The sequence below is a fragment of the Prinia subflava genome, chromosome 3, assembly GCF_021018805.1.
Source record: "Prinia subflava isolate CZ2003 ecotype Zambia chromosome 3, Cam_Psub_1.2, whole genome shotgun sequence".
Lineage (NCBI taxonomy): Eukaryota > Metazoa > Chordata > Aves > Passeriformes > Cisticolidae > Prinia > Prinia subflava.
The window spans coordinates 94488941-94515848 of record NC_086249.1 but is presented as its reverse complement, the minus strand read 5'-3'; the positions used below and the strand labels follow the sequence as shown (position 1 = coordinate 94515848).

At 44.0% G+C, this 26908-nt stretch overlaps 1 protein-coding gene across 2 annotated transcripts in view; it reads left to right on the top strand.

Annotated features, from left to right (window-relative positions):
* The window catches only part of PCYT1B (phosphate cytidylyltransferase 1B, choline), a 31697-nt gene extending 11308 nt beyond the window's left edge, over positions 1 to 20389 (top strand). Inside the window, exons 2-8 of one of the 2 annotated variants that reach the window (XM_063392977.1) lie at positions 1190 to 1289; positions 2608 to 2724; positions 5864 to 6015; positions 6925 to 7003; positions 10051 to 10193; positions 12219 to 12407; positions 17474 to 20389. In XM_063392977.1, the coding sequence (XP_063249047.1) occupies positions 1190 to 1289; positions 2608 to 2724; positions 5864 to 6015; positions 6925 to 7003; positions 10051 to 10193; positions 12219 to 12407; positions 17474 to 17680 (987 nt within the window). In that variant the 3' untranslated portion in view covers positions 17681 to 20389. The other variant, XM_063392978.1, reaches the window with a different exon arrangement.
* The last annotated feature ends 6519 nt before the right edge of the window (positions 20390 to 26908 follow it).

Sequence of the window (26908 nt, the reverse complement as noted above, 5' to 3'; positions counted from 1 at the left end):
CATGACATGCCCTAAAGTGTCTCAGGGATGCTAAAGAATGCTGAATGCTCAGTGATTAATCATTCAGCATCAAAAATCTGAACAAACAGTGTAAAGGCAAAAAGAGATGCTGTTATGATCATTCGTGGGTACTCAAACTGGTGTGACAACTGTACATCAGATGGTCACTGTCAAAACCCAACCAAGCCACAGCTGCACAGCCGTGAACTCCCAGTGAAATCATGGTGGGGGCAAAGTGACAGATTTCCTTTGGCTTTTCTCAACCACCACTTCATCTCAAAAACAAAGCAAACCCAAACTCAGCTATGTTTTCGTAAAGTTTTCAAGCCAAAAGCTGTAGAAGCATGTTTTTTTCCTCTCAGACCATATGGCACATAATAAATATCTGAGGGTCTGATGGCTGATAACTTCCTACATAGACATGGGCAGAAAATACAAATTCAGTAACCAAGTTTCCTGACAGATAATGCCACGTCAGTCTTCACACATCCTCACACTGTCTCATATCTTTAGGTTATAAGCTCCTCAGAGCAAGTACCCTTGGGGTGCTCTGATCACAGTTAGAGTATTTTAGTACTATTACAGAATGTGTCAGACCAGAAAGGAGTTGTGGCTCAGTCAGCTCTTGTTAAATGGGACTTAAGGTTGCATCCTTGCCTTTATTTTGAATGGCTCCTCAAAATTATAGGAGATTCTGACTGAAACCACAACAAAACAACCTCTACTCCCAATTATCTGTACTGATGCCAGTGGCAGGAAAGGGTGCTTGTTAAGAGGTGGCTCATTTGCAGCTTTGTAAATCCCAGTTAGTTTTTCCAGCTGTTACTTACAGGTAAGAGAATACATTTTTCCTTGGCCTTCAGAGTCATAGAGAAGGGTTAAGCTGCTCCACCATCCAACCTGACTTTGTTCTGCAAGCAGAAAAATTGTGTGCCTTCACCACCTCAAAGATGACCAAGCTTTTCTAACTAAGAGACAATTCAGTTACATTCATCATTACATGTTTAAAAAGCTTTATTTTCCTCACCATTCTACCTTATGTTAATTGTGTGATCAAAAAGCAAAAATCCCCAGAGGACAAACTGGCATGCAGTCTCATTACAGCATTCAGCCACAATTAAATGATTCTTCTATAACTACCTGGTGGTGAAAATAAATTTACTTTCTTTGTACTTTTTCCTCCTTCCAGACTCTGACAGCACCTGCTCCATTCGCAGATGAAACCAGCTGTCAGTGCCAAGCACCCCATGAGAAGCTAACCATTGCACAGGCCCGCCTGGGAACACCAGGTATGTGGAGAGAGCTACAGCCACAGGATCGTGGGCTCTCCCAAAGCACTGCTTCTTCCATACAAACATCCATTAAGGCTTATTTGTGCCTTCTACTCAAAAGCAAAAGCCTAATGTCTGATGCTATCATGTAACGGAGAAGAAACCAGCAACTACAGAGCCATTATGTTCTGTTAGAGAAACAGCACGAGAAAACATTTCAAGTTAGAGTTTGATGTTTTTTGTGGATGCTGGTTGGAAGGAAGGTTTGCCAGCCCACTCCAGCCAGCCTGAAAATTGTGTTATGTAGTAGCTACCTTCTGGATTCTCATCTCATGCTGCCTCTGTATGGTGGAACACTTTTGTTTCACTGATGTTTCTGTTGATTGCATCAGACCTTCAGTGGCCTTAAAGGTTACTTGCCAATTTTTTTACCTGGGCATCTGTGATTGGACTGGGGAAGCAGGGTGATTTCACATGAAATCCCAAATACATCCCCATAGTTCAAGAGGTTCTTTTTTAAAAGTATCTGTTTACTTAGTCTACTTATTTAAAATTAGCTTTTAAAGTATGTACACATTATAGGAGCAAGCTGCAGCTTTTCAGTCAGCTGTGCAAGGAACCGTGTTCTCCCATGGACCTCTGGATGTCCTGACTGCAGAGACATCTCTCTGCTGTCACTGAAACACAGTCCGTGGTGGTTTGAACTCTGTTGCTTTCATCTCCACTGTGCTTTTGCTTGGAGGTGGCAAAGCATGTCATTTGAGACAGCAAGTCCTTTTTCAGCCTGGAAGCTGCTGCTGAAGGTGCTGTACAGAAAGAGTTACAAGGGTGATAGCATGAGAAAAAGAAGTTATAGGCTCATTAGAAAGAAGAACTTGGGGAAAGTCTGGAAAAAGTGAAGTAAAAGGTTTACACAGAAGAGGTAAGCAATAGATTTTTACAGCAGTAAGTTGCAGAAAAAGTCAAGGCAAGAGGGGAGGAAAGGGAGATGATGGGAAAAAATCCATAAGGCATATCTGATTAGAAAGGGAGAGAGAAAAGAGCAAGACATATGGTGGAACTCCGAATGAGGCAGGAAGATGACATTTTTCTAAATTAAAATATGGGGATGATGGATGATAATAAATAGGGTAAATCTGGGGGGAAACAGCAGAGAGTACAAAGAACAAGTAATGCACAGTATCAAAAACTGCAGGTTCACCTGTGGTGCTTTTGAATATCAGAACTGGGGTAAATCTCTGCAATCATCTGATCTGGGAGCAAAATGCCATCCAGTAGAATTAAGTGCAACTTGTTTGGGATCTGAAAAATCACTGTTGTGTTTCTTTCTCCACAGTTGACAGACCTGTCAGAGTGTATGCAGATGGAATATTTGACCTCTTCCATGCCGGCCATGCTAGAGCTCTTATGCAAGCCAAAACTCTATTCCCAAATAGCTACTTACTAGTAGGAGGTAAGATCAGAGTTATTTATTGCACTGGATTTTTGCTTCTGTGCTTCACTATCAGAGAGTTATTGCTGTGCTCCCACCCCCAGCTGTTTATACACTATGACTTGAATGCTACTTTCACTCAGGGGTTTTCTATAGGTGATTTGCCTTGAATTACATCTTACAATTGCATCAATTAAAGTAAAAGTCAAATTCTGCCCTCAGCAGCACAGGCACAGTTCCCATTCTAGTTAAAGCAGGTGCCTGCATGTCCCTGAGCTTAAAATAGCTCCATATGAATAATTTAGCTTTTTCAGTTATTTGCTCAAAATTGTTCAAAGATGGAAATGAGTGAATGAGAACAACCATTACTTATTTCTGGCTCATTGGTCCCTTTGCCAGCCAGGCACAGACCGTGACCTCTGCCTGCCAGGTCCAGACCCGGCCTTCAGCATCATCACAGGAGCTAAGTCTGGCCCATTGTCATTGAAGACCCAAATGTAGGTCATGAGTGGAATGTAATTTCAGTTCACAGGTAGCCCCAGGCAGGTTACTTTCTTAATTTTTCTCTTTTGCTATGAATATCTTCTTTTCTTGGTGTGTGCCTGGCTAACAGCTGTTCAGCAGTTGGCCTGTGCCAGAGGAGTCACTGGAGTGTAGCTCTTTCCTGCCTAGTTGGCTGTGCAAGCCCTGCTCTCATGAAGCCACATAAATGTGCAGTTTGGTTCCATTTTCCTTGCACCTCCAGGGTTGAGATATTCCTCGCAGAAACATTTCACAGCAACCTTCATTCAGCTGCTCAAATGCTTTACAGTGAACATGAGTGCAACCTTCAGGTACTATAAGATGCATTATTTTGCATATTTGTCCCAGATAGTTGAGGGGGGGGTGGGGGGGAAGATCCAACACAGAAGAAAAACAAAATCTCTTTATAAACACGTTTTTTAGTTTTACTGAAGTTTATGAAATGTGGCAATTCCCATGGAGCTTCCTGTGAGGTAAAGAACAAGTCCCTTTGTTAGGAAGGAAACATTAAGGATTCTCTGGTTTCTAGCTATGCCAGACAACTTGCAAAAGAAGCAAATAAAAGCACAAGACTGTGAGGTTAAAAAAAATGCAAGTTATATACATTTTGTTGTTGTTTTTAAAAGATTAGGGCTTGCCCCAGATAAGGAAATGAGCTTTGGAGCAAAAGCCTGGCTCCTTTGAAATTCATGGCATAGCTTCATTTTGCCTTATTTTTGGTATGAAGGACAAAGCAGCCAGCACTCATCAGCACCTTCTCCCAGCAAGGCACTGTGTGTTAGCATGTTTAAAAAATGGACACCTTCCCACACCACATACAATTTGTGCTGCAAACGCACCAGTGTCATATATCTCTGTGGGCATCACAACCAACCCCTTCTGTTTCTTCTTGTGAAGGCAATTATTTGGAACTAAATTTTCTTTTTAAAATGGACATTTATACCTTCCCAAATCAGTCATTACAGCAGGATGACAGATTCAAAAGAAGTACAAAGGAAGATATTGTGTCTTCATTGTACATGAACAAATAGTAATCAGAAAATAAAATCAAACCTTTATTCAGAATTCACACAAAAATTACTGTTTTCCAATAATTTTCTTCCAGGAGAGGGTAGTCTAAAGATGTCATAAAGGCTGTAAATAAATACAAATACAGAGATAAATAAATACAAATGAAGGGACCTTTCTCCTGAAAATGCTTTGATCACCATTAAATTTCTTGTCAGCAGGCATCAAAACTGACATAATAGGACAGAGTAGCATTTTGCTTGCTGAAATTCATATGTATGTTATTATCTGGCTTTGAATTTTGCACAAGCTTCAGGACTATCTAAGGCTTTCTACATTTTTCCTGCTTTGAAAGTCCTTAATGACCATCACAGCAAGAACATCCATTTCAGATCTCAAAAAAGACTGCATCTTTGCCAGCACCTTGCCTGATAGGTTGATGTTTTCAAATTAGAAAGAAGCAGTAGCTGTAGGGCTGCTCTCACACTTCACTGCGGCACTGGTAATGTTGCATTTATCATTTGTCAAGTACATTTACAGACAAAGATCCAAAGGCACAGGTTTGACCTGTGGTGAAGGACAACCACTGGCAACCCAGCTATAAATGGGTATCACATTATTCTATGTGGGGTGTCAGATGACTGTTGTAGCTGTAATGTTGGACAGAGATGGTTGTGGAGAAGGTCACTGGTTTTTACACAATGTCATGTGGGTAGAAAGATAATACTTAGCTTTTACAGTCCTCTAGTAATGTGGGTGTTGCTGCCACTCATTTTAAAAGGAATATGACAAAGTATTGGTGCATGCAGAGTTAAATTTCCAGGATTTCTGGACCTTTAACCCTGCTCATTTCACTAGAGCATATGGCTTCTCCCAGTCCTTTCCTTGGGGCTTCCTTCAGCAACTTTCCATTTGAATGTGGCACAAGCCTTACTTCTCTTTCTGTAAAACCTGCTGAACTCAAAGCTAAGCTCAGAGACAGATTCCTGTAAAGTTTTAAAGACTTGTTTTCCATCAGGGTTTATTTATGAGAAACTGTCCCACTGTGATTTTGAGCTTTGTTGGCAAATTAATCTTTTAGAGTGTTCTTTATATAAAAATAAACTGCAGGAAGTGGAAGCCCAGAGAGGCTGAGGGGTCTCCATTTTTGGAATCCCAATGGACATGGCTCTGAGCAACCTGCAGTTGACTCTGCTGGGAGTAGGTGATGTGGAGTGGTTCTCCTGCCTCGACCATTCTGTGATAGCTGAAGTTACCTGTGCATTCTGTGATTGTCAACGCTGTGTTCTTTGATTGGTTTCAAAGCCTTGGCCATCACCCCTGAAGTATCACAGTCCATGAAATCCCCACTGAAGAGTGGGATTGGTTTACCTTAGCATGTAAAGGATACCACCTGAAGTGTCTTACAATATCCTACTTGGCCTCTGGCTGCATCTCCAGAAAGAGAGGGTTCTCTCATTATTACACAGTTGTGTCTGCTCCAAGCAGAACTCTTAGATGCCCTGGAACACCCCAAAAGTTGCTAAGCTAATCATTAAGTGCTTAATGGATTTATCTAGGGATAATCAACTCCTAGTCATGCTAATTTTACTGAATGTGGAGCCATTTTGCTCATACTTCTATATTTTAGTTTGCAGTGATGATTTAACTCATAAATTCAAAGGCTTCACTGTGATGAATGAAGCTGAGCGATATGAAGCCCTCAGACACTGTCGTTATGTGGATGAGGTCATCAGAGATGCACCCTGGACACTGACACCTGAGTTCCTTGAAAAACATAAGGTACATTCCTCCCCTTATCTCTCCCTTCCCCTCTGTAGACTGGTAGTTGAGAATGAGCAAGTCTGAAATTCTATTAGGTGGAGCAAATTATTTAATTCAGTTAATTTGTCACTGAAATTAGGTACATAGCATTCCTTGCCTCCATCTCTGTCAGAAAATGTTATATTTATTTTGCCTTTTTTTTCTCAATATGCTGGGGTGATTTCTCTACTGAGATTTTTGAAGGGTAAAACTACACTGAAAAAATTGCTGATAAATTGAATTACTTTTCTGAAAGGAGATGGTAAACCAGGAAAGTTGTCACCTGGTGACTGAAGTCCTGAATTAAAGGCATGTTTCTTATTAATGACAACAGGTGCAATATGTAAAAATAGCACGTGCCCTCTAAAAGGCAGGATGGAGTGTTTTACATGCTATTGATTGCCTTGCAACACATATGAATCTTAACAAAAGCATAATTAAGTAGGATGTATTTAAGTGTCTACATCACTAGGTGACAAAATGACAGCATGACAGTACTAGGTATACATGTATGTAGCTCTAAGGACCCAAAATCAATTATCCTGCCTCCATGGTTTTGAAAGCCAAGGCTTCACCACTTGCTTTTGCAGTAGGAATAAAAGCAGGAGCCTGTGTCTTGGGTTTTGTACTGCAAATGACACTGAGCCAGTCAGAGTGATGTGGCAATGGCAGTGCTTTTGGAGTGAAGATTTTTCTTTTTTTTTAATTGATCATACAACACTGCAGTTTCAGGCCCAAATCTAGCACAATACACAATGTGATGGCTTTAGGATCAGAATGTCAAAAGCAGGTTAGCTTAAGTCAAGAGAAGAGATAACTCTCCATAACAATCCCCCAGTGAACCAAAATTTGGTGATGGTGGGATGTGATTCTTCTGTTCTCTGGCAGATTGACTTCGTAGCACATGATGACATCCCGTACTCCTCCGCTGGATCGGATGACGTATACAAACACATAAAGGAGGCAGGTAAGGGCAACTTTACATTTTTAGCACCTTCCTTTTCAGCTTCAACTCAAATTCTTGTACTGCCATTTAACCACAACTGCTGGGAGAGAAGCAGTAGAAATAATACCACATTGTACTACACCCTAATGGTAGGTACTGCTGACTTGAGCAGAAAGAAAACCTCAGAGGACTTTCTTGGCTGAATCCCTGCCATAACCCCAAGGAAACCATTCAGATCTAGCACAAAATAGTCCCATCTGCGTTTTTAAAACCATTTTGTAGTGCTTGACTAAGACTTTTGAATGGATGAAAATGAATTCAATTCCCACAGCAGCCCAGCCAACTTCAGTCAGTTTTTGATAACCACAAACTTGACACATCCCAGTCCTGAATATGGGCAAGCACAGGCAACCTTCAGGAGCCATTAGGATCCACTTGCACTGAGGGTTCTTGTCATTACACAGGCAGAGGATTTAAATCAGTATCAGAGTAATTAATTTGCCATGATGTTTAGCAGTTTGGTTGACTTCCACATTACATTGAACATGAAGATGCTGAACTCATTAGGAGTTTGCATCTCTTCAGTTCAAGGAAGATTAATTAAATTTGAGGAGGTAACGTTAAGCCACTGTTTGCCAGTAGCTATCCTAACACAGTGAACAGTGCAAGGAGGAGGAACAAATCACGTCCTTCTGCTGCTCCATGGAGGTGCTGCTTTCAACCCAGGCAAATCCCACCTCTCTGTTCTGCATAAACATGTATATTGGAGGCTTGAAAAAATTCCAGAGCAATCTGCCTGATGGTAATATGCAATTCAAAGCAACCTTCTCAAACTATACAATGACAGCTATAGACCAGGTATTGACCTGAGCTGAAGGAATAAGCTTTTTATAGCAGCAGTTCTCGATCTTTTTCACTTGTGAACTTCCCTATGGTGTCAGACTCACAACCCTCCTTTGGGAACAACTGTTCTGTAGCTCCAGAGCCAATGCCAGCTTCCTTCAGTAGGCAGTGAAAAATGCCCCTCTGGTAAGAATGGGTCACCAAGGGACATACTGCACATGTGCTGGACAGGCAGCTGCTCTCCTTCTGGAAGATGCTGAGTGCACAGGACAACACGACAGGAGCTCTTGGTGTCACTGGATCATGACCAGACTTGGTGTGAGAGTGCCCAAACCTGGCACACCCTTCTCTGCTGTCACTGAGCACAGGCATGGTGCACACACGATGCAGTGAGAAACTCAAACTCTGCAGGAGAGAGTACAGACTTGCAGCTTCACAGACTTGTGGTCTGTTGTGTCTGTCCCCACGAGATACCAGAGAAGCATCTTGAGTCTTGTATGGCTGAATTTTCTACATACAAACTGGGAATAATGTTAACTTATTTATGATGAGTTTTGAGATCTAGTGCTGGAACAGTCCCTAAGGCTCCAGAACAGCATTATTACAATGAATTTCCCCTTTCTCCTAGGGGTTTTGTTTTAAATAGACCAGTACTGTTGATGCATTTGCACATTTTTCCATCGTTCCAGTACTCCCATTTTTGCACATCAGGTTGTTGGAGAGCAGAAAAGCAGATGGGAACCGGGGAGCTCCTTGGGTAGATTCTCATGGGCTCCCAATTCCCCACTACCTTCAGTGGATGGGAGGGTGTACGGGCAATGGTGAGCTGGGTAGCACTGCAATGACTAAAACTGTGTACATCTGTGAACAAGTAGCTTGGAAAACATGGATCAGTCCAACACATGAAGCAGATGAAAGGAAAGTCAGTGACTAAGGGTCATGTCCACCTACAGTTCCACTTTCAGCTTAACAAAAATGAGGTTTGGATTTTGTCCATGTATTCTTGTAACTCCTATCTATAAAGGTTTCTCGCTCAAAGTGGGTTTCACTGCTTCCAAAAATAGTTTCCTGAGTGACTGCTGCAAGTCTGAAAAGCAACGATCAGGGAAACATGTCTGCTCATGATTAAAGTAATCTATTTTTTTAGCAGAGTATTAATTAGAGATTAGAAAGAAAAAATATCACATAGCATTTAGTCACAAGAGGCTGGTAAGCTTCTTGATTTCTTCTCTGAGTCTTTTCCCAACCCTGTAAAATTAGGTACCAATGCCTGCTTACTTTAAGTGAATGTGTGAAGATTAATTTGCCAGGAGCTGTAACACCATTTTAAGACAAAGCACTACTTTCTTTTCCCAAACCAAGAGAGTCTTCTCTCTCTCTTTTATCAGCAGGTTCATGTTGCAATTACATATAAGTGAGAGTAGTAATTTTTTTTGTAGCCCTAAATAACTACAAAACCAAGGTGTGCTTGCACTGTGCTACTGTTGCATTTGTGAATTGCATTAACAGTTCAGGTGCTTCTGCCTTGGTGAGGAGTAATTGAAAAGCCACATATATCTCAATTGTGTTGAGGAAAATACAAGCAGTATTGATAAATGGCTGTTTTTTGGGGGACTGATTGGTGAGAGCAGGGAGGATGGTTATGCAGCCACTGGCATGGCTGGATGGACATGAAACACTACACTTCATCTTCCTGGTATAAACCACTGGCACCTCCAGGGTTTTCCAGTTACTGTAATGCATCTTTTTCCTGGCTTTTGTCAAGGCCAGAGGCTGGTCTGTTCTACTCAGCAGAACAGAGACTGTCAGATGGTGCAGCACAGGAGTGGAAATAAAGGAGAGCAGCAAACCTCCCTGCTCCTTTATATGACTTTAAATAAGTGCTATGCTTATGGAAAGAACTGCTCAGTGAATCGGCCACAGCTGTGAAGCTTGGCCTTCCTGGCTCAGGAGCCCCTGCCAGTTTAATACTTTCCACATCACAGCTGACACTGTACAGAGGGCAATTTTTAGTCTTTCTAAAGACTTGAGAGAAAAAATGAGTATTATGGCAACCTTGCCTTCCCCAAACTCACACAGAAACAACAGGAGAGAACTAGGAATAAGGCAGAATTGCAAGCCTCTTACCTTTGTCAGGCATTTTTGTGTTCATCCTCAGCTATCTGCCACAATGCCTGATCCTGCCGAGCTTTATCAAGCAGGCTTTCTTTTCCCACTTTGCTCAGGAATGTTTGTACCTACGCAGAGAACCGAAGGTATCTCCACCTCGGACATCATCACACGGATCGTGCGCGACTACGACGTGTACGCGCGGCGCAACCTGCAGCGGGGATACACCGCCAAAGAGCTGAACGTCAGCTTTATAAATGTGAGTACACCAATCCACATTTGCTCCTCAAACACTCTCTCCCAGCATCCTGAATGTAAAGTAAAGGGCAAGAAATTATATCTTCCTCCTGCTGCGTTTTAAATAGCTGGAAAGAACTTAATTTAAAAGAATCTGGTAAGCTGAGGGTAGTTTTAATTGCTCCTATTAATTAGCAGCTTCATTTCCATCTTATGCTTGCTGCTGCTCCCCCTTCCTCCTGGAGCTGTAGATGACAAGGACACTCTAGGAAGGCGCCCACCCTCCCTCCAGAGGCTGCTCAACCATTCACCCAACACACGATTTCTTTCTGTATTCCTGTTCCAAGAAGGCAGCCCAGAGAGCATGGATTTTGAGATCCAAACTTTCTCTATAATGTGATAGGATTAAAAAACCAACAAATCAAAAACCAAAAAAACCCTGACAAAGCCAATCACAGAGCAGTGAGATTACTAGGGAAAGCTAAAATGTTTTCCAAAGCCAAGGAACTCTGCCCAGAAGGTGGTACATGAATGATGCTGCTGTAGAGCTCAGAAGCCACAAGAGAGATGGCAAGAGAGCCATGTGAAAGGATGGCTCAGATTATTTGTCTTCCACATACAGACCTGCCCCTCCAATGAGAAATAAACACTTCACAGAAATTAGACTTTACCTTCCTTCATTTTCTGTTTCAAGTCTTGACTTTAAACCTCAAGATAACCCACAAAACTGAAATCTCTGTTGTGACTGACGTCCCTCACTGCAGGACTTCTTACCTCCCTCCCTGGATGTCGGAAACCCCCTTGTGAAGGACTGAATTGTGTCATTTCATTGGAGTTGATCTCTTTCTTATTTGAAGTCTGGCAGATAAACCCCAGATCACAGAGTATAAATATTTATTTCACTGTGCTTTCTTTTAAAGTCTTCTACACCTTTAAAAAATCCTGCTTGTAAGTACTCCACCCAAAAGGATCACTATTGCAAATATCCATTAAAATAAGGCATGGTGGATGGCTTGGATATTCTCAAATTTACCCTTGAGCAGCTGTGAGGTTAAGATACTGTTGCATAAGTTATGCTCGCCCCCATCTCAGACACTGATGTCTCCTGAAAAACCTCCTGACATCTGATTATTTAGCTTACAGTAATTTAAATGCAGAAATACTGATTTGCACCAGAGACTGTTTGTCTCAAAATTAAATTCCCAAGGATTTCACAAGAGCACTGGTTTCCTCATTAAAGGGCTGATCACCTTTTATAGGTACAGGGGTAGTTGGGTTTCTTTGGACCTTGGAGATTTGGTTTGTACTTGTGGCTTGCAAAGACAGTTCTTTTAGTGCTTTGTGAGCTAGAATTAACCCTACTTCAGTGCTTGTTTTAGAAGTAAATTCAAGTGGCCATTAAATGGAATTAACAGAAAATGAAAAGCCAGTAGTGATCTGTGCTTCTACACAGACCACCACACCTTCAAAAGCACAGCCTTGCTAATTTGCTTGTACCAAAATTTTGTGGAGCATGCAAGCATTTCAAGGCAAAAGCTCTTTAATCCTGAAGTATTTCAGAAGCTTTTGCCCAGAACTCCCTGATATTATCTTCTCTCTCTCTCTTTTTTCTGTGAGACTTATCAATTAGGAGATGCTCTCTTTTCTGTGAGGTTTGCTGGCCACAAGCCACTGGCCTACACACATCTGTGTTGCAGCCAGAAGCTCCTGTATTAGCCAGGCCCAGAATTGAGGAGAATTTTCGTTCTGCTCTGCAGAAATCCACCCAAAGAGACATTTTGGTCCAAGTTAACATCCAGGCTGGCAAGTCAGCAGTATTTGCTAGGAAACATAGGGAATTTGTGACACAAGATGTCTTTTCAATGTGTACGTTCTGCACTTCATTCCACAAATGTTAAACTTGCATTTATAAAAATAACGTGGGAATAGCTCACCAAGGCCATATGTGTTAGGATGCATTAATGCAATTTTTTTTACTTCTTTTCAACTGTCTGTGGCTAATTATTTCCAAGTTTTTTATTAATCTTTGACCACACTTCTAAAACAGGAGAAGAAATATCGCTTTCAAAACCAAGTGGACAAAATGAAAGAAAAAGTCAAGAATGTGGAGGAAAAGTCAAAAGAATTTGTTTACAAGGTGGAAGAGAAGAGCCATGACCTCATTCAGAAATGGGAAGAAAAGTCCAGGGAATTTATTGGCAACTTTTTAGAGCTGTTTGGACCTGACGGAGCTTGGGTAGGTATTCTGTCATCTCAAGAAGTCTCTGAGCATTTTGATTTCTCCTCTCTAATACAGGTCAAGAGTAGATACTTTTGCTGCAGTCATTGTCTCAAAAGGCAGCTCAGCAGGATAATGGCAAACCTGGCTGCTTAAGCCTTTAATGCATTCCAATACTGCTACAGAAGGATTTGCTGCTTCTGGCTGTTGCTTGTTTGGGATAATATCTGTATTTTGTGAAGGTGTGATGCTGAACATAATACTGCATTCATCAGAGCTGCATCACAGCACCACATGGGCAAACAGGCCAGTCCAGTCTATTGGCCCTGTTAGCATTAAATGCAACCACTCCGACATCAGGGATATACACTGCAGGTGGGGAGGAAAAGCAGCACCATTGAGAAGGTTTTCAGTAGTTCTCTTCGTGGTTTGTATTGAGCAGTAGAAGATTATAATTTTCTGACTTCAAAAACTTTTGATATAAAAAAGTTGCAAGTAATTATTTTACATGTCAAGTTCAGGCTCGTCTAACTGACAGCAGGGAAGGCTCAGGTGGGACTGAAGCACTTGGAATTTGCATTCCTTGGTATGTGCTGCCTTCACAGAGCCATTTACTAGAGGTTCCCAAGTGCCTTGGAAAGGCAGTTCAGAATCTGCAACAGCATCTTTCTGGAGAGAAACTTGCTCAAACCAAACTCATGCACTGAGTGGTGAGTTGGTGACACTTCAGAGCCCCAGAAGAGTCCTGGCCCCTATCTGTCAGTTCTGATAGCTTGCCAAACCTCAAGAAGCTTTGTTTGCTTGTATGAGTTTGCTTTGCTGCATTGAAACCAGTAACAAAGCTTAAATGGAATGTAGAATTTATCTGTGTTGGGATGAAAGCCCAGACCCTCCAGTGCAGGCACTGTCTCAGACACGCTGCTCTGGCTGCAACTGCTGAGGGAAAAAGGCACCTTCTGGTGGAAGGAGCTCAGCAGATACTTTGTAAACAAACACGTAGGAAGAGTCACAGAGCTTATGTGAATTAAGTAGTTCACATCAGTGCTGTGTCACAACTCAGTGCTACCAAGTCATGCAGTGCTTGGCTCTTACTGGAGTTCTCATCTTTGCACTGACTTGCTGTGTCGACTTCTACTCAGTTGAGAAAAACCTAAAATTAGGCTGTGAAGAGTCCAGAACAGAGACTGTATCATCTTACAGCTACTTCTGTCCGTGCAAAGACAAGGATCACTGAACAACACAGGCCCCAGCCACATGAACAATGAGCTTCTTTAACAGTCTGTTCATTGACACTGTTGTGTTCCTGGGGAAGGGCAAGAAGGTAACTCTCTGATGAGATGCCCAGGTTAACCTGCATTGTCCACATCCCCATGAAGCTTCCTCTCTGAGTTGTTGCCCACAGAGCTTGGCGTGTGTTCCCTGTGTGGATGGTCCTTTGGCCATGTGTGCTGAATAACTAAAGCTGATGCTAACAGAGCACATGAAATCCACAGAGAGAGGAAAAGAATTCAAAAGCATTGATCCTCTTTCCTGGCTCTACCCACTCACACTGCACACTAATGGCATTTTTAAAAACCTTTGCTGATCAAACATTTTACCAAATTCAATTAAAGAAAAGGTGCTCTGCAAAGGTATTTTAAAATCTAGAAACTCTTGTTTCCTGAGTAAGTGTTTGACCACAGAGTAGGAATTCTGGTGCAGTCACAGGGACCTTTGCTAAGAACAAGAGCAGTGAAATCTCTTCACAGTGTTGTAGGAAAAGCATCAGTGACAGCAAGCTGAGAGGTGGTGCAGCTTTTTTAAAATCACTTTGAGCCTTGGCAACAGGAAAGACTTTTAAAATAATGATAACTTACTATTAGTGTCAAAACTGTTATTAATGTTAATTTGCCTTATCACCGTTAGTTAGAAGTTGCTTTTAATGTTGACATTAAAAGTACAGGAATCGTTACGGGCATGCTGGATTCCTAGATCAGTAATTTGCATGCCATTAATATGCTATTATTATTTCACAAATAATTATTATAATATACTTTATGCTAGCATCAATTTTCTAGAAATAAGGGCCATGTAACCCACAAAAATATGCCTGCTCGTGAAAGAGGTCAAAACATCAGTTTTCAAATGTCTAGATGTCTGCAATTCATTGGCAGTTTTGCCCACCTGTGCAATCCTCTGTGCATGTTTTCTGCAAGAGAGTCACGGAGAGGTCAGAAACAATGATTAGTGTGGCATGAAACTTTTCTGTGATGTGAGACAGGACCACCACACAGACTGGCACGCAGGGCCTAATGGCAGAGACACACTCCAGGTACAGGTGTCCATTCCAGCTCCTCTCAGACACGTACAAGCAGGCATCTACAGCTGAGGTCAGTGAGAGAAAGCACAGCTCACAGGCCAGGGTTTCTGTGCCAGACTCTCTCAGAAATGTCCCTTCAGATGAGGTGTTCCTTCCGGGGGGGGCTTCGCCCTGCTCAGCACACAGGGGCACTTGGGGAAGGTTGCCTTCCAAACACTGAATCATCTCAGACATCAGCAGGGGCTCAGATAGGACAGGTTGCAACTGGAACCTGGGGATGGTGTTTAGGCCACACACCTGTCTGCAGCCTGGACCTAAAATGGCCTTGGAACAATCAACAGCTCAAAAGCAGAAGCCTTCTCTAACACCCAGCTAGCACTTGCTTTGTAAAGCAAAGGGGTATCAACATGAAGGCAGTAAAATTCAGAAACAGGCAAAATATTTTTCCCAGTAGCGAGTTTACCAAAAACAAACCCTAAACTAGTTGGGTGTACCTGAACTTGCTTGAATCAAGGCTTTGAAATTATTTCCCTACCTCTGGTAAAGGACCAGAGTGCATCCAGCCTTGTCTAACCCTCCAACACTCCAAGGAAGCCATTAAAATTGTTCTACTTCTTCATCACACAATGGCCCAAGGAGCTCCTTGCCTGCAAAGGGCATGGCTTACTGACCCTGCTAAGGCACAGCTGGAGAGAAAGAGGTGTTCTGCGAGGTGAATGACACCTCCTCCTCCTCCTGCAGAGCTGTGGTTTTAGCCAGCAGCCTGGTGGTTCCAGCTCTAAGGCAGGAGGCAGTGTGGAAGGGCTGGGCCCTTGCCCTGCTGAAGGTGTGAGTGCAGCAGTTTGTGCAAGCAACAGAAGCTTCACTGAAAGGGCCTGGGAAGCAGTGCCCCACAGCCTGGATGAGGGACTTAGCAGGAAGGTGGGATTCCCCTTTCCATCCCTGCTCTCTGTGGCTCAGGCACAGTCAAGTACTCGCTGCCACATGGGATGGTGCAGGCCAAGCCAGGCTGGGCCACATGGATGTCCTCCAGCACTGCTGCCACATCACCACAAAGCACCACTGTGCCAATGAGTTGTTTGAAGTGACAGAAGGAAGTCAAAGTTTGGCCAGGAAAAAGATATTTCATATCAAACATGGGGGTTTTTTTGTTGGGGATTATCTTCAGTGAGAGGGTGAAACAAGCCAACAGAACCTCACATTTCTGTGATCTAAAGAGAGATTTTGCACCCACCCCTACCACTGAATTGCAAACAGGCTCTGGGGCTTTGGCAGCCCTGGTGACATCCTTGCAGCTCTCAGCTGCAGAAATCCTCCCCATCCAAATGCTTCCTGGCACCATTTATCAGAAGCAACCACCATCTGCTAACTATTGAGATTTTCAGAAGCCTTGACTAATTTGGATCTAGCAGTAGTGCAGGGGTAGGTTACACACATGGGGTTTTATGCACGAGAGCCTTGGCAAGTGTAGCTCCAGGCAGGAACTGTTCTGCTGTTCCGCACTGCGGCGACATCCAGGCTCTAAAACCAAGTCAATAAAGGCAAATGTGATGAAGATGTAAATTAGGAGAGAACTCACAGAGGAACAGCTAAATTCAGTATTTGTGCTTGATTTTTAAGCCCTAGCATTTAGCAAGCACCCAGAAACCTGAGGGGAAAACCAACATTTGCCTCTCTGCATCTGCCTGCATCTGCCTCTCTGCTGGCAGGCAATACTAAGTTTCAAAGAGGAGGAGAAACAGCAGGATGGGCAGCCAGATACTCTGTGTCAGCACAGAGCAGAGACCTGCAGAGCAAAGGGGAATAGGAACAAGATGAAAACTTAGCTGAGATCAAGTTTGCGGATGCCCAGATAGCGAAACCCGTATATTCTGCACAAGTATTTTCCTCTCAGACCTGAGCAGTAACTTACCTTTGTTGGGGCTGGATCTTCCTTTCAGCCGAGCATCACCTGTGACTCAACTGCCGCTTCTCCAGCCAAGGTTGAGCCTTCCTGCTCCCCACCCCCAGCAGGAGCAGCAGGGCGCTCGGATTTGGCACTTTCCATGTGAAGCCTGCAGCAGCTGCACAGCACACACCACGTCTTCCGTAACCCAGCGTGACGCAAGGCCACATTGCTGCTAATGAATAGAGGCACTTGCCTTAGTGTAGCAAATTGCTTGACTGCAGAGGTGTCTCTTCCACCCTATCAGCTCTGGCAGGCCTCCACTCAGCTTTACAAAGCAAAAGTGACAATAAAGCTCCAAGCAGAACACAGAGCCTGCAAGTGTTTTCTCTTTTTAACTGACACCTGAATTCTGATATTCCCACCCTGGGTTTGGGTCTTGCCTGCTCCAGGGAGTTGGGGAAGTGGCTGCCAGTATTTGGCAGGCACCAGGCTGTCTCCTCTGAGAAGGGACAGAGGAATAAAGGCTGGGAAACCCAGGAAGCTGAGGAGGGAGCTCTAGAAGGAAAAGGCTGAGGGAGCTAGGAATGTTGGGTATTCAGGTAGAAAACTGACCTTTGGAGGCAAGAGTGTGACCTACACATACAAAACCCACAAAGGGAGTCCCTGTGTGTGGCTCAGGCCAGTACACACAGTGTTCTCACACTGGGGGCGGCCCCGCTGAGGTAAAAACTTGTAAGGACCAGGCTCTCATGAGCACAGCAGAGGCAAACCAGCCCTGCTCCAGGGCTCTGGCTCCATGCTCACTCCCCAGTGAGAGGCACAGCGCAACCCCTGCCTGCCCACAGCCTTCCCCTCCGTGCACTACTCAAAGAGCATCTTTTCACTTTGCTTTTGCAGAAGCAGATGTTCCAGGAACGAAGCGGCCGAATGCTCCAGGCTTTTTCTCCCCGGCAGAGCCCAAACAGCAGTCCTACGCGAGGCCGCTCGCCATCCCGCTCTCCATCTCCACCCTGGGTCATCAATAAGACCTCCCCTCCCTCTTCTCCAAAAGCTGCCTCTGCCTCCCTCAGCAGCATGAGCGAGGGAGATGAGGATGAAAAATAAAATATATATTTTTTTAGCCATGAGACAGAAGAACAAGCTACGAACTCAACCACTGGATGGGGAGAAGCATGAGGAACACCAGGGGTATCTCTGATAGCAGGGATCGTGCTCTGGGAGATGTCACAAATGAACCGGAGCACAGCAAGGGAGATCTCAGGAAGAGCTTATCCCATCCCCATTCCCTCACGGTGCTGGAGGCCCAGCCAGCAGCACTTGCCAGGCACAGCCCAGGGGACTGACAGCAAAACACTCATGTGCAGGTTCCTGCCCCTGTCTTGCTGCTTTCCAGCTGCTGTGCCAGACCAGCCCTGGGAGCTCTGCAGCAAGGGGGGCTGGCAGGAGGAGCCCAGCTGGCTCCTGAGCCTGACCCAGCACACAGCAAGTGCTGGCTGCAGCCTGCAGAGAAAGAAGATGCAGTTGTACCCTGCTGACCTTGAGCTCTTCTGGCACATGAAGGAATGGCATTGCTGCAGCAAGTATGCTGAGAAAGAGGGAATAAAGTTGGGTTTCCCTTTTGAATAACATCTGCCCCAGAGCCCAAACCATGCACTGAAATGAAGAGCTCTCCAGGCAAGTTGGTGGAAATCCTTTGAACATATTCAGTGCTGCTTGTTGACCAAGCCTCTGTGCGGGGTGTATGTAAAGAGTTGGGCTTTTTGCTTTATCAAATCACTCTCCATGTTCCTAGTGCCTGAACAGCTGCCTAATCACTTCTGGTTTGCTCCCTGGCTTTGCACTTTGAAGGCAAGAAAGTAAACAAAAAGACAGCCCTAGCTGGAATGTGGTGGTGTAGGAAATGAGAGTTTGAGGATGCTGCTGGTTTATACTGGTGAATTATAAAAATATCCCAAGGCCTTGGGATGTGGCCTCCTAGGATAACCTGCTGCTCCTAGCTATGTATCAGCAAATGACAAGCAAACAGTGCTGCTGTCACATGGTACTCAGCCAGTTAAACTACTCATCAAACTCTAAACAAGATGTGTCCACAGACACTCTGCCCCTGCAGAGGATACCAAGGCATTTCCTCTACAGTAATACGGAGAGAAAAAAAAATGGAAAAAACAACAAACTTTTTTTACAGTATTAGGCATAGCTATTTTCTTTCTCCATCCATGACACCTGTGCAGCCCCAAGCAGAAACACAGAGGCGAGCACAGGTGAAGCTCTCCCCTCAGTGCTGATCTTCTAGCTGGCAAAGCCAGTCCTGCCTGACATCTGGCTCTATGTTCAGTCCCTCAGCTGGCACCTGCTGAGGTGGCTGCAGAGCTGGCAGGATTCCTGAGCCCTGGGGCTGCTCTGCCCACAGCTGCAGAAACCCCCAGTGCTGTGGTGGGGCTGTGCCACTGACGCCATTTGGCTCCCGAGCGTGCCTTGGCACAGCTGCCTCAGCACACGGGCACGTTTGAGGCTCTCAAACCAGCAGGTGAAGGCTGCTCTGCCCCTGTCTCACAGGCAGCCTGCCGGGCACAGCCTCGGGCAGCCCGGGAAGGGGCTGCAGCTGCACAGTCACTCCTGTGCCACTGCTGCCTGGCACTGTAAACCCACCAGGACACGCTGGCTGCTGTGGGCAGCACCAGCCAGCACCTGCGGGGTCCCTGCACAGACAGTGCTGGGGGAGGGAGAGCTCCACGTTGCTCTTTGGAAAAAAACTGAGGGACCAGGATGCCCAAGCATGTGGGGTGGTTGTGCTTGCTGGCAGCAGCGCCCCTGCTGCTGGCCTAACCTTGCTGGGTGACCCATTGGTAGGCAGACTCCTTTGCAGATACTCTTCTGGGCAAGTAAATTACAGACCTTGGTACCAGGCACCAAATTAGCCCCACACTCTGCTCACTCCCTAGTGCTTTCATCCCTCCTCCACTGTGAGGTAACTGATGTTCTTTGGGAACATTTTGCCAGACACTTTTCAGACTACCACAAGACCAAGTACGCAGCATCTCGTGCACTTTGTTCTCTGGAGTCAAGCTAGTTCCTTCACAGAGCTGCAAAAACAGGTGAGCAGGAAACAGGGTGGAATGTGCAAGGCCACAGCTACTGCAGCTGCCGCCAGCTGTGTGTCCAACAGGACGATGCCATTAAGACCTTTCTCAGCCTTAGGCAACCTGTTACTGTAATTCCATACCTGGGATGCACTTGTTCGTTTTTCTGATCCTTTGCAAGTCTTAAGTCTTCCCATCACAAACCACTCCTGCACCACAGGAACTGCCTGCTTCTGCTGGTGCTGTTGATAGACGAGCCATGTCCAAATGCAATGGAGGTGGGCAAGGATTTGTTCTTCTTGGCTTTTACCTTTTTTTTTTGTTGTTGTTGTTCATTTTACTTTCCTAGCACTTACTGTTCAGCAGCCCTTGCTCAGTGGTTTGAGTGGAGACAGCACCAGGACTTGTGTATGTGAACTAGAGAAAAACTTGCCAGTGACCTGTTCTTAACAGAAGCTGTTTCTCAGGGTCATAGGTGGCTACCCAGCAACAAAGCCATATTCTGTACCAGGTGTCTTGTTTGCATTTAGGATATCACTAGGCTGAAGCCTTTGCCCTGCTGGTTCATTCATGTGCTGTCTCCAGCAAACCAGAACCTCATGGTGTCTGGACACGTGGAAGGCAGTTTTGCACTTCTGTGTCATGGTTGGGTTTTCCTATTCACAAGTGTTGCTTTAATTTAGTCCTGTTTATCAGCCAAGCTCCACATGAACAATAAAGTGTATGACAGACACAGCTGCCTCTCCCCTTCATTTTACAGCAGCTTTGGACATGTGAACAACCTGCAGAGGAAACCCCACTGATGGCACAGTGCCTGTCATCCCAATCTTTGGTGGCCCAGGGCTTTACGTCCCACCAAAGCCACGAGAGCAGCTCTGCCAGCATGCCCAAAATGCTGCTGCTTGAGTTCTGCTGCTCTGCACAAACAGAATCACCTCCCCTTGCCTTTACCTTGCAGCCAGAAAAATGCAAGTGAAGGTGGGGAAACGCTGTCCCAGCTGGAAAGGTGCAGCATTAGACATCAAGTGTGAAACCTTCTTTACCCTGTCCCAGCACCGTGGAATCAGGAGCCATTACTCTAATTCTTACTTCAAAGTAGAAGAAACAAACGGTGCTTTTGCAGCCGTTCTTGTCCCACTGCTGCAAACCACCCCCAGCAGCAACTGAGTTGCTCTCATGGGTGCCAAGATGATGTAGGGCTGTGCCACATGGCAAACTGCAGCAGCAAACATGAGCCACAGGGACAAACCCTGACACTGGCTTTTGGACTTAACTGTTCCTTGAACCAAGTCAGTCTGGTGTACAAATATTCCTGCTTTGCTCTTTCCCGTTTGTCCTTTCTGTAAGAAGTCAGTATCTGCAGCAGCCCTAAAAATTATTTATTCAACAGTCCTGCTTCAGGCAGGGAAAACCTGAAACAGCAGATGGAAGCTCAGGGCTTCCTAGCCAAGATATTTTTAATTACAGAGTAAGCAAATTTCAAAGCCATTGAGCATAGAAGAGAAACTATTTAATGGCACAGAGTCCGCATCAAAACGCTCCCAGACAATACAAGGTTACCTGTATCACCGGAGATGGATTTGGGTCTGTGTTCAGACCCAGTTTGCAGTGCCTTGGTACCACTTGGGAGACCCTAAGGAACATCCCTGAGCTACAGCGTGCAGCCCAGCCCAGAGGGGACCCTTGTTTTGGTTCATGGCAAAGCCCTCAGGAACAGGGCAGCCCCTGGAGCAGCACCAGGCATCAGCTCAGCAGGAGGGAAGGGTTTGATGCCACAGTAAATCTGCTGTAAAAGGGCACCAAAGCATCAGGGAAAATCTCCTGTGACAGCCTGAAAGACAGCCATAACTCCCTGACCTTCTCACAAAACAGCTGAAAACGAGGCAGAAAATGGAGCCAGGGCTTTGCCTCTTGCAGGGAGATCCTTTCAAGTACCAAACCATCTTAAGAACTCCTCCTCTGATTGCATTTTGCCAAGAGACTGCTTTCCTCTCAAAACACGTGTCCCGCAAGCACATGCACACAGCTATTTTCTGCCCTTTCCTTTCCAAAGGGAAGGCCCTTTCCTGGTGTAAGGAAGGGCAGCATTAACATTTCTAATCCACATGGAAATCAAGGCCACAGCCTCGTAATTCTGCCTGAGGGAAGAGGAGACAGAGACTGAAACAAAAATAACTGAAAGCCTTCAGACATGCACTTTCACTGTACTAATTGGGAAATGTGGGACTGAGACTCCAGCAAAATCTGAGGTTCTTCCCAGGACAAGTGTGTTTGCCGGATCTCCAAGCGGAATGCAGCAGGCTCCCATGTTACAACCAGTTCCTCAGATAAGACACCTGAACTCCCCTGCCCCAGCAGTTACTCAGTTCAAACAGTCCTTTCCCACCTGGTATCTCCATCCCCTTTTGGATACTCTCTAACAACACCAATCCCTGCTTCAACAAGGAACAGGGAACTGTAAGTTCTGAGCCAGGTCAGGCAGTTCTGCATTTCACACAAACACAATTTAATTTTTTAAATGTTTAACGGGATTAATCAAGACAAAAATGTTCCATTATCTCAAAACAATTATTCCTGTGCCTAAGCACATGCCAGCAGGAACACTCAAAGGGAAAATCCTCCTTGGTGGCAACAACCAGGCTGCATGTGCACATCAAGTCTCACACATATTCCGAATTCCAGAAACAGCTTTGATCTAATAAACTATGTCCTCTTCAGAACATTTTGTGGGGTTTTTTTTAACCATATTCCTTGATTCTCTAATCATATTTCTGTACAAACACTGGTTTTCCATAAAATAAAATGACTGTGAACTGCAAAGGCATCATCTGCTCAGTAAGATCAGATTAATTATAACCTGCTCTTTACAAGTCACCAGCTCTGATTACCAACAGGGGATGTTATTTTAATGTTCTGCACACCATACTCCAGCTTTTTAATTTCAAAACTAACACATTAACCAGTAGGGATCCAGTTACTTTGCTACTTGGCCATACTTAAGATAGTTTAGATTCTCACTTTAAAAGTTAATGAGCTTCATTTTTACCAGTGTCCTGAGCTTGCACTTCTGTGGTATGTCATTAAAAGCCAAATGCCAAAACAAAATGGGAAACTATCCCTTGGGGAAAATTTTCATTTGTTCCACTCATCCCCCCTTGGTTCTCTAAAAGGCTTCTCACAAATGAATGCATTTATTCCAGAAAAGAACCAACCAACATTTTAAATATTCATATTGTTCACATGCAAACAAAACTGCATAAAGCCATATCCTGTGTGAGAACTAACAAAATGCCCCCAGAATAGCTGGTTCCAAACTAAATATAATTCAAACAGCATCACAAATCTTGGGTGGTTTGTTTTAATTTCCTTTTTCCTCTTCAAGAGAACCTTTTCTTCAAATGACCCCACAGCACAAACCTGTATTGCAGCCACAGAGAGAACATGAAGAATGGTCAGAAAACACACAAGCTCACAGTCTGTATCGTTTAAAGAAATGGAAGAAAAAATAATGCTGTGACCTCTGAAATGCTATGACCTGTAATAATAGCTCTATTCTGACACCTTTAAATTTCCACTGTGAGAAGTCAAATCAATTTGTCATTAAGAATGTAGAGCTAAACCACACGGGCGCTAATTAAAACCTAGCCATGATGCAATGAGTGGTGCCTTCAGCAGAACTGACTCCAGCCATTCTGACCTGAATGAAATTGCACCACAGAGAACTATCCAAGATATCTTCTTGCATGTTGTACCCAGCTGTTTACCAAGAACCCAAAAGCTGAGATTCATTATGTATTTGAGCACTAACAGCAAGACAAAATGCATTTCAAAAGACCAGAACAAGGTACAGTCTCTTCACCCATCACAAATGGCCATTTGTGAGAGTTTCTAAGAGGCAGCCTTGTCCATTATAGCATGCAGGACCCAGGTTTTACGCAGGCAGTTTGCAAGTGCTGCATCACACTGACCACAGACCCCCATCCCCTGAAGGGACAGGAAGGAAGAATTGTTTCCCTGGGGGGAAAAGCTTAACCTGGTGTGTAAGGACAGACAGAAACTACCACAGAGCCGGGCCTCACACCTGGCACACACACAGAGCCAGGTTCCTTTACCTCAGTGCAAATCTGGCCATGCCTGAGGGCTGGACCTCCGCCTCCCCAAGGAGCCACATCCAGCATTCCCTGCCTGCAAAGAGATTTATTAACCCAAGGGTGCAGAGGTGCTCTGGGGCAGCCATGCACACCCACAAGGCCGAGTCTGCCAGCACTGCCAGCTTCCACAAGCGTGTTAATGAAACCCCTCTGAAAGCTTCCAAATACCCAAACAGCCAACACGTGGCCTTGAAAACAGGCAGAACTGAAGCTTTCTTCTGAAAATGATCTTCTACATCAGTGCATTGCAGGTACCAGCACATTCATTAGTTTCAGGAAAAGAATGCACAGTGGCGGATCAAAATGGAAAATCTTTTACAATGTTCAAATGCTGGCTCCAGCTGACACTGGCAGAAGCACAGGGATGTGCCTGCTGCCTTTGGACTAGGAGACACATGAGGGGAGCAGCTTGGGTCAAAGAAATACAAAAATTAGGCAAGTCACTAGGATGGAAAAGGACTTTGGGATTGCTGTGACACAATTTTTAAATGGCTGCCACTCTCAGACGTCTAACACACAGCAGGCTTTATTGACTACATGCCATGTAACTCCCAGAGAAGATGGTACAAAAGCTTATAGTAAAAACAGCCTCTGAGTTAGATCATAATATAAACTGATCTGACATGAAAAAAAAATAAGGTTTTTTTTCTATCAAGCATGCCTGACATGTTTTGTATGTCTCACTTCATTTCAAAACTGTCTACTGCAAGACTTCTTTCCACTGAAAACAACAAACTCAAGTACTAAGAATACAGCCATCTAAAAAATACATGAATTGTATAACAAGAAACTGATCCCTTATTACAAATTGTTCTCCCACATATGCCTGTGTCCTAAAGCCATAAATCTTCATTATCCTGCTGCTGCAACTGTTTGCTTTATCTTCTACAGGCAGCAACTGTCAAATATGCGGTACATGCTGACACATTTTGCAATTTTGAGCTACTCACTTAATTAGCTACTCAGCTCCTGTGAATACCCCGTCACAGCAAATGGTAAGCAGTGAGAAAGTACAACACACAGATTTCTTCTCAGCTGAATTTTGAAAACAAATTCTTCATCTGAAAGAAAATTATCTCCGTTCTAGCAAAATTCTGGCCATCTGGAGCCTCATTTATTACTTAATAAGAAAGCTAACGAGCCAAACAAGACAGGTCCCCAAGCATTTTCCTGCTCTGGAATTGCCTGGTAACAAACTTTGGGTTTTTTTCATTTTCTCAAATAACTTACAAATGCATGTAAAACTTCATGAAACGCTGAAGAAATTGCAAGGTAGAAGCCTTGGGTGTTATATATCTGTTTTATATATATATATATATCTCATATATATATGAGATATATATATATATATATATATATATCTCTCATATATATATGAGATATATATATATATATATATATATATATATATATATATATGTTAAGAATAACCTGAGAATTAGCTTTTGGGAGGTTTATATAGCAGAAAAAACCCCAAACCCAAAAGCTGCTCATATGCTAAAATTCCTCTTGAGCTCCCAAGCGCAGCTCTCTGAGGGTGCCCCTCTGTAGGCATTTGAGAACTCGACCCAGCACTGCCAAATCACAAACTGAGCTCCGGATTGTGTGAAACCAAACCAGTCCCTTAAAAACGTCAACATTTCATTTTTACGTCATTTTATTTGTCGACCACGGAAAGAAAAAAAGGAAAGTAAGAGTATACACAAGTCAAATACACAGGCAATGGACTAGAAACAAGACAAGTTACAGAAGATTCAAAAATAAATTTAAAATATCGCCAAGTAATCTCATGAAAAATTACCTTCTCACTCCTCCATTAGAGGTTTAGGAGACTCAATGGATGCCACCTCAGGGGAAAGGCACCACGAGACTTCTTTCCCTCATGGACACCAAGTGCAACACAGAGCAGCTCAGCTGACTTTGGGAACAAAGGGACTTCATTCCCACCCACAGGACAAACCCAGCACACCTTCCCTGTGAGGTGAGGCAGCCTGCAGGTCCCTGAGGAATCCCTGCTGCAGTGCCTAGAGCATCGAGGGCACTGCCTGGAAACTGCCTCTGCCTGATGGGATCTCACAGGACTGTGCCCAACAGCTCTGGGCAGTATAAACTCAAAGGAAAAATTCAATAAAGCAATTAACAGTAGAAGGATGTCAGAATTACCATACACTCATCAGTCCTAGTACTACATGAAAAACCCTCCAGATTTAAGAAGCAAACAAGTTCTCTGTACTGATTTCTGAGGACTTCTTAGGCAACATAATACTGCAATTAAAGCACATGAGCTTTAAATTTTCTTATTTATTTTTAATTAGAAAGCCACTTCAATTACACAAATCTTCATGGTTTCAAATTAATATCAACAGCCTGAGTCCTGATCCTGAGAACAGAAGTGGCATTCATACACTGTTGACTTGTGCAAGTATTTGCAAGACTCAGCCCTGAAGTCACTACACAATTTACAGCTACCTTCCTCATTTGTGAGCAAACTCAGCCTCTGAAGTCAGTAACATTGTTCTGTCACGTGCCATCAGATTCTCTCAACTTCAGCAAAAACACATTTACATCTGTTCACCCACACACAGGTGTTTATGCCAGGAAGAACCAAGGAAGAGCTACCAAAAACCACGGCAACCTGGAAACAAGCAAGCAAAGGGAACACGGTACAATGGGGCATGGTTATCCTCAAGATAAATACTAACATTAAACATTTAGGCTGTTTTCTACAGAATTATTTTCATTAATCTTGACTACTTTTTCAGCACCTCACACATAATTAATTACCTGGAGGTACCTATTAATAATGTGAGGAGGGAGGAAATCTCTTCCATGCCAATGAGGGCAAGATATCACCTTAAATACTATGTCTGGGTGGAGGTGAACAGGAGATTGCACTAAAGATCACTCTTGCACACTTGGAGAAAATGAACAGATGTTTCAAAGCAAATGTTACTGAGGACAAAGAATGCTACCCAGTTGCAGCAGTAAATGTAGCCGTTCATAGGCAAAAAGTAGCCTGAGTTTTCCAAGAACATTACATTTAATATCCATATTGTTTAAGCATGTGGACCTGCTTTAAACACTGCCCAAGAGGTAGCACA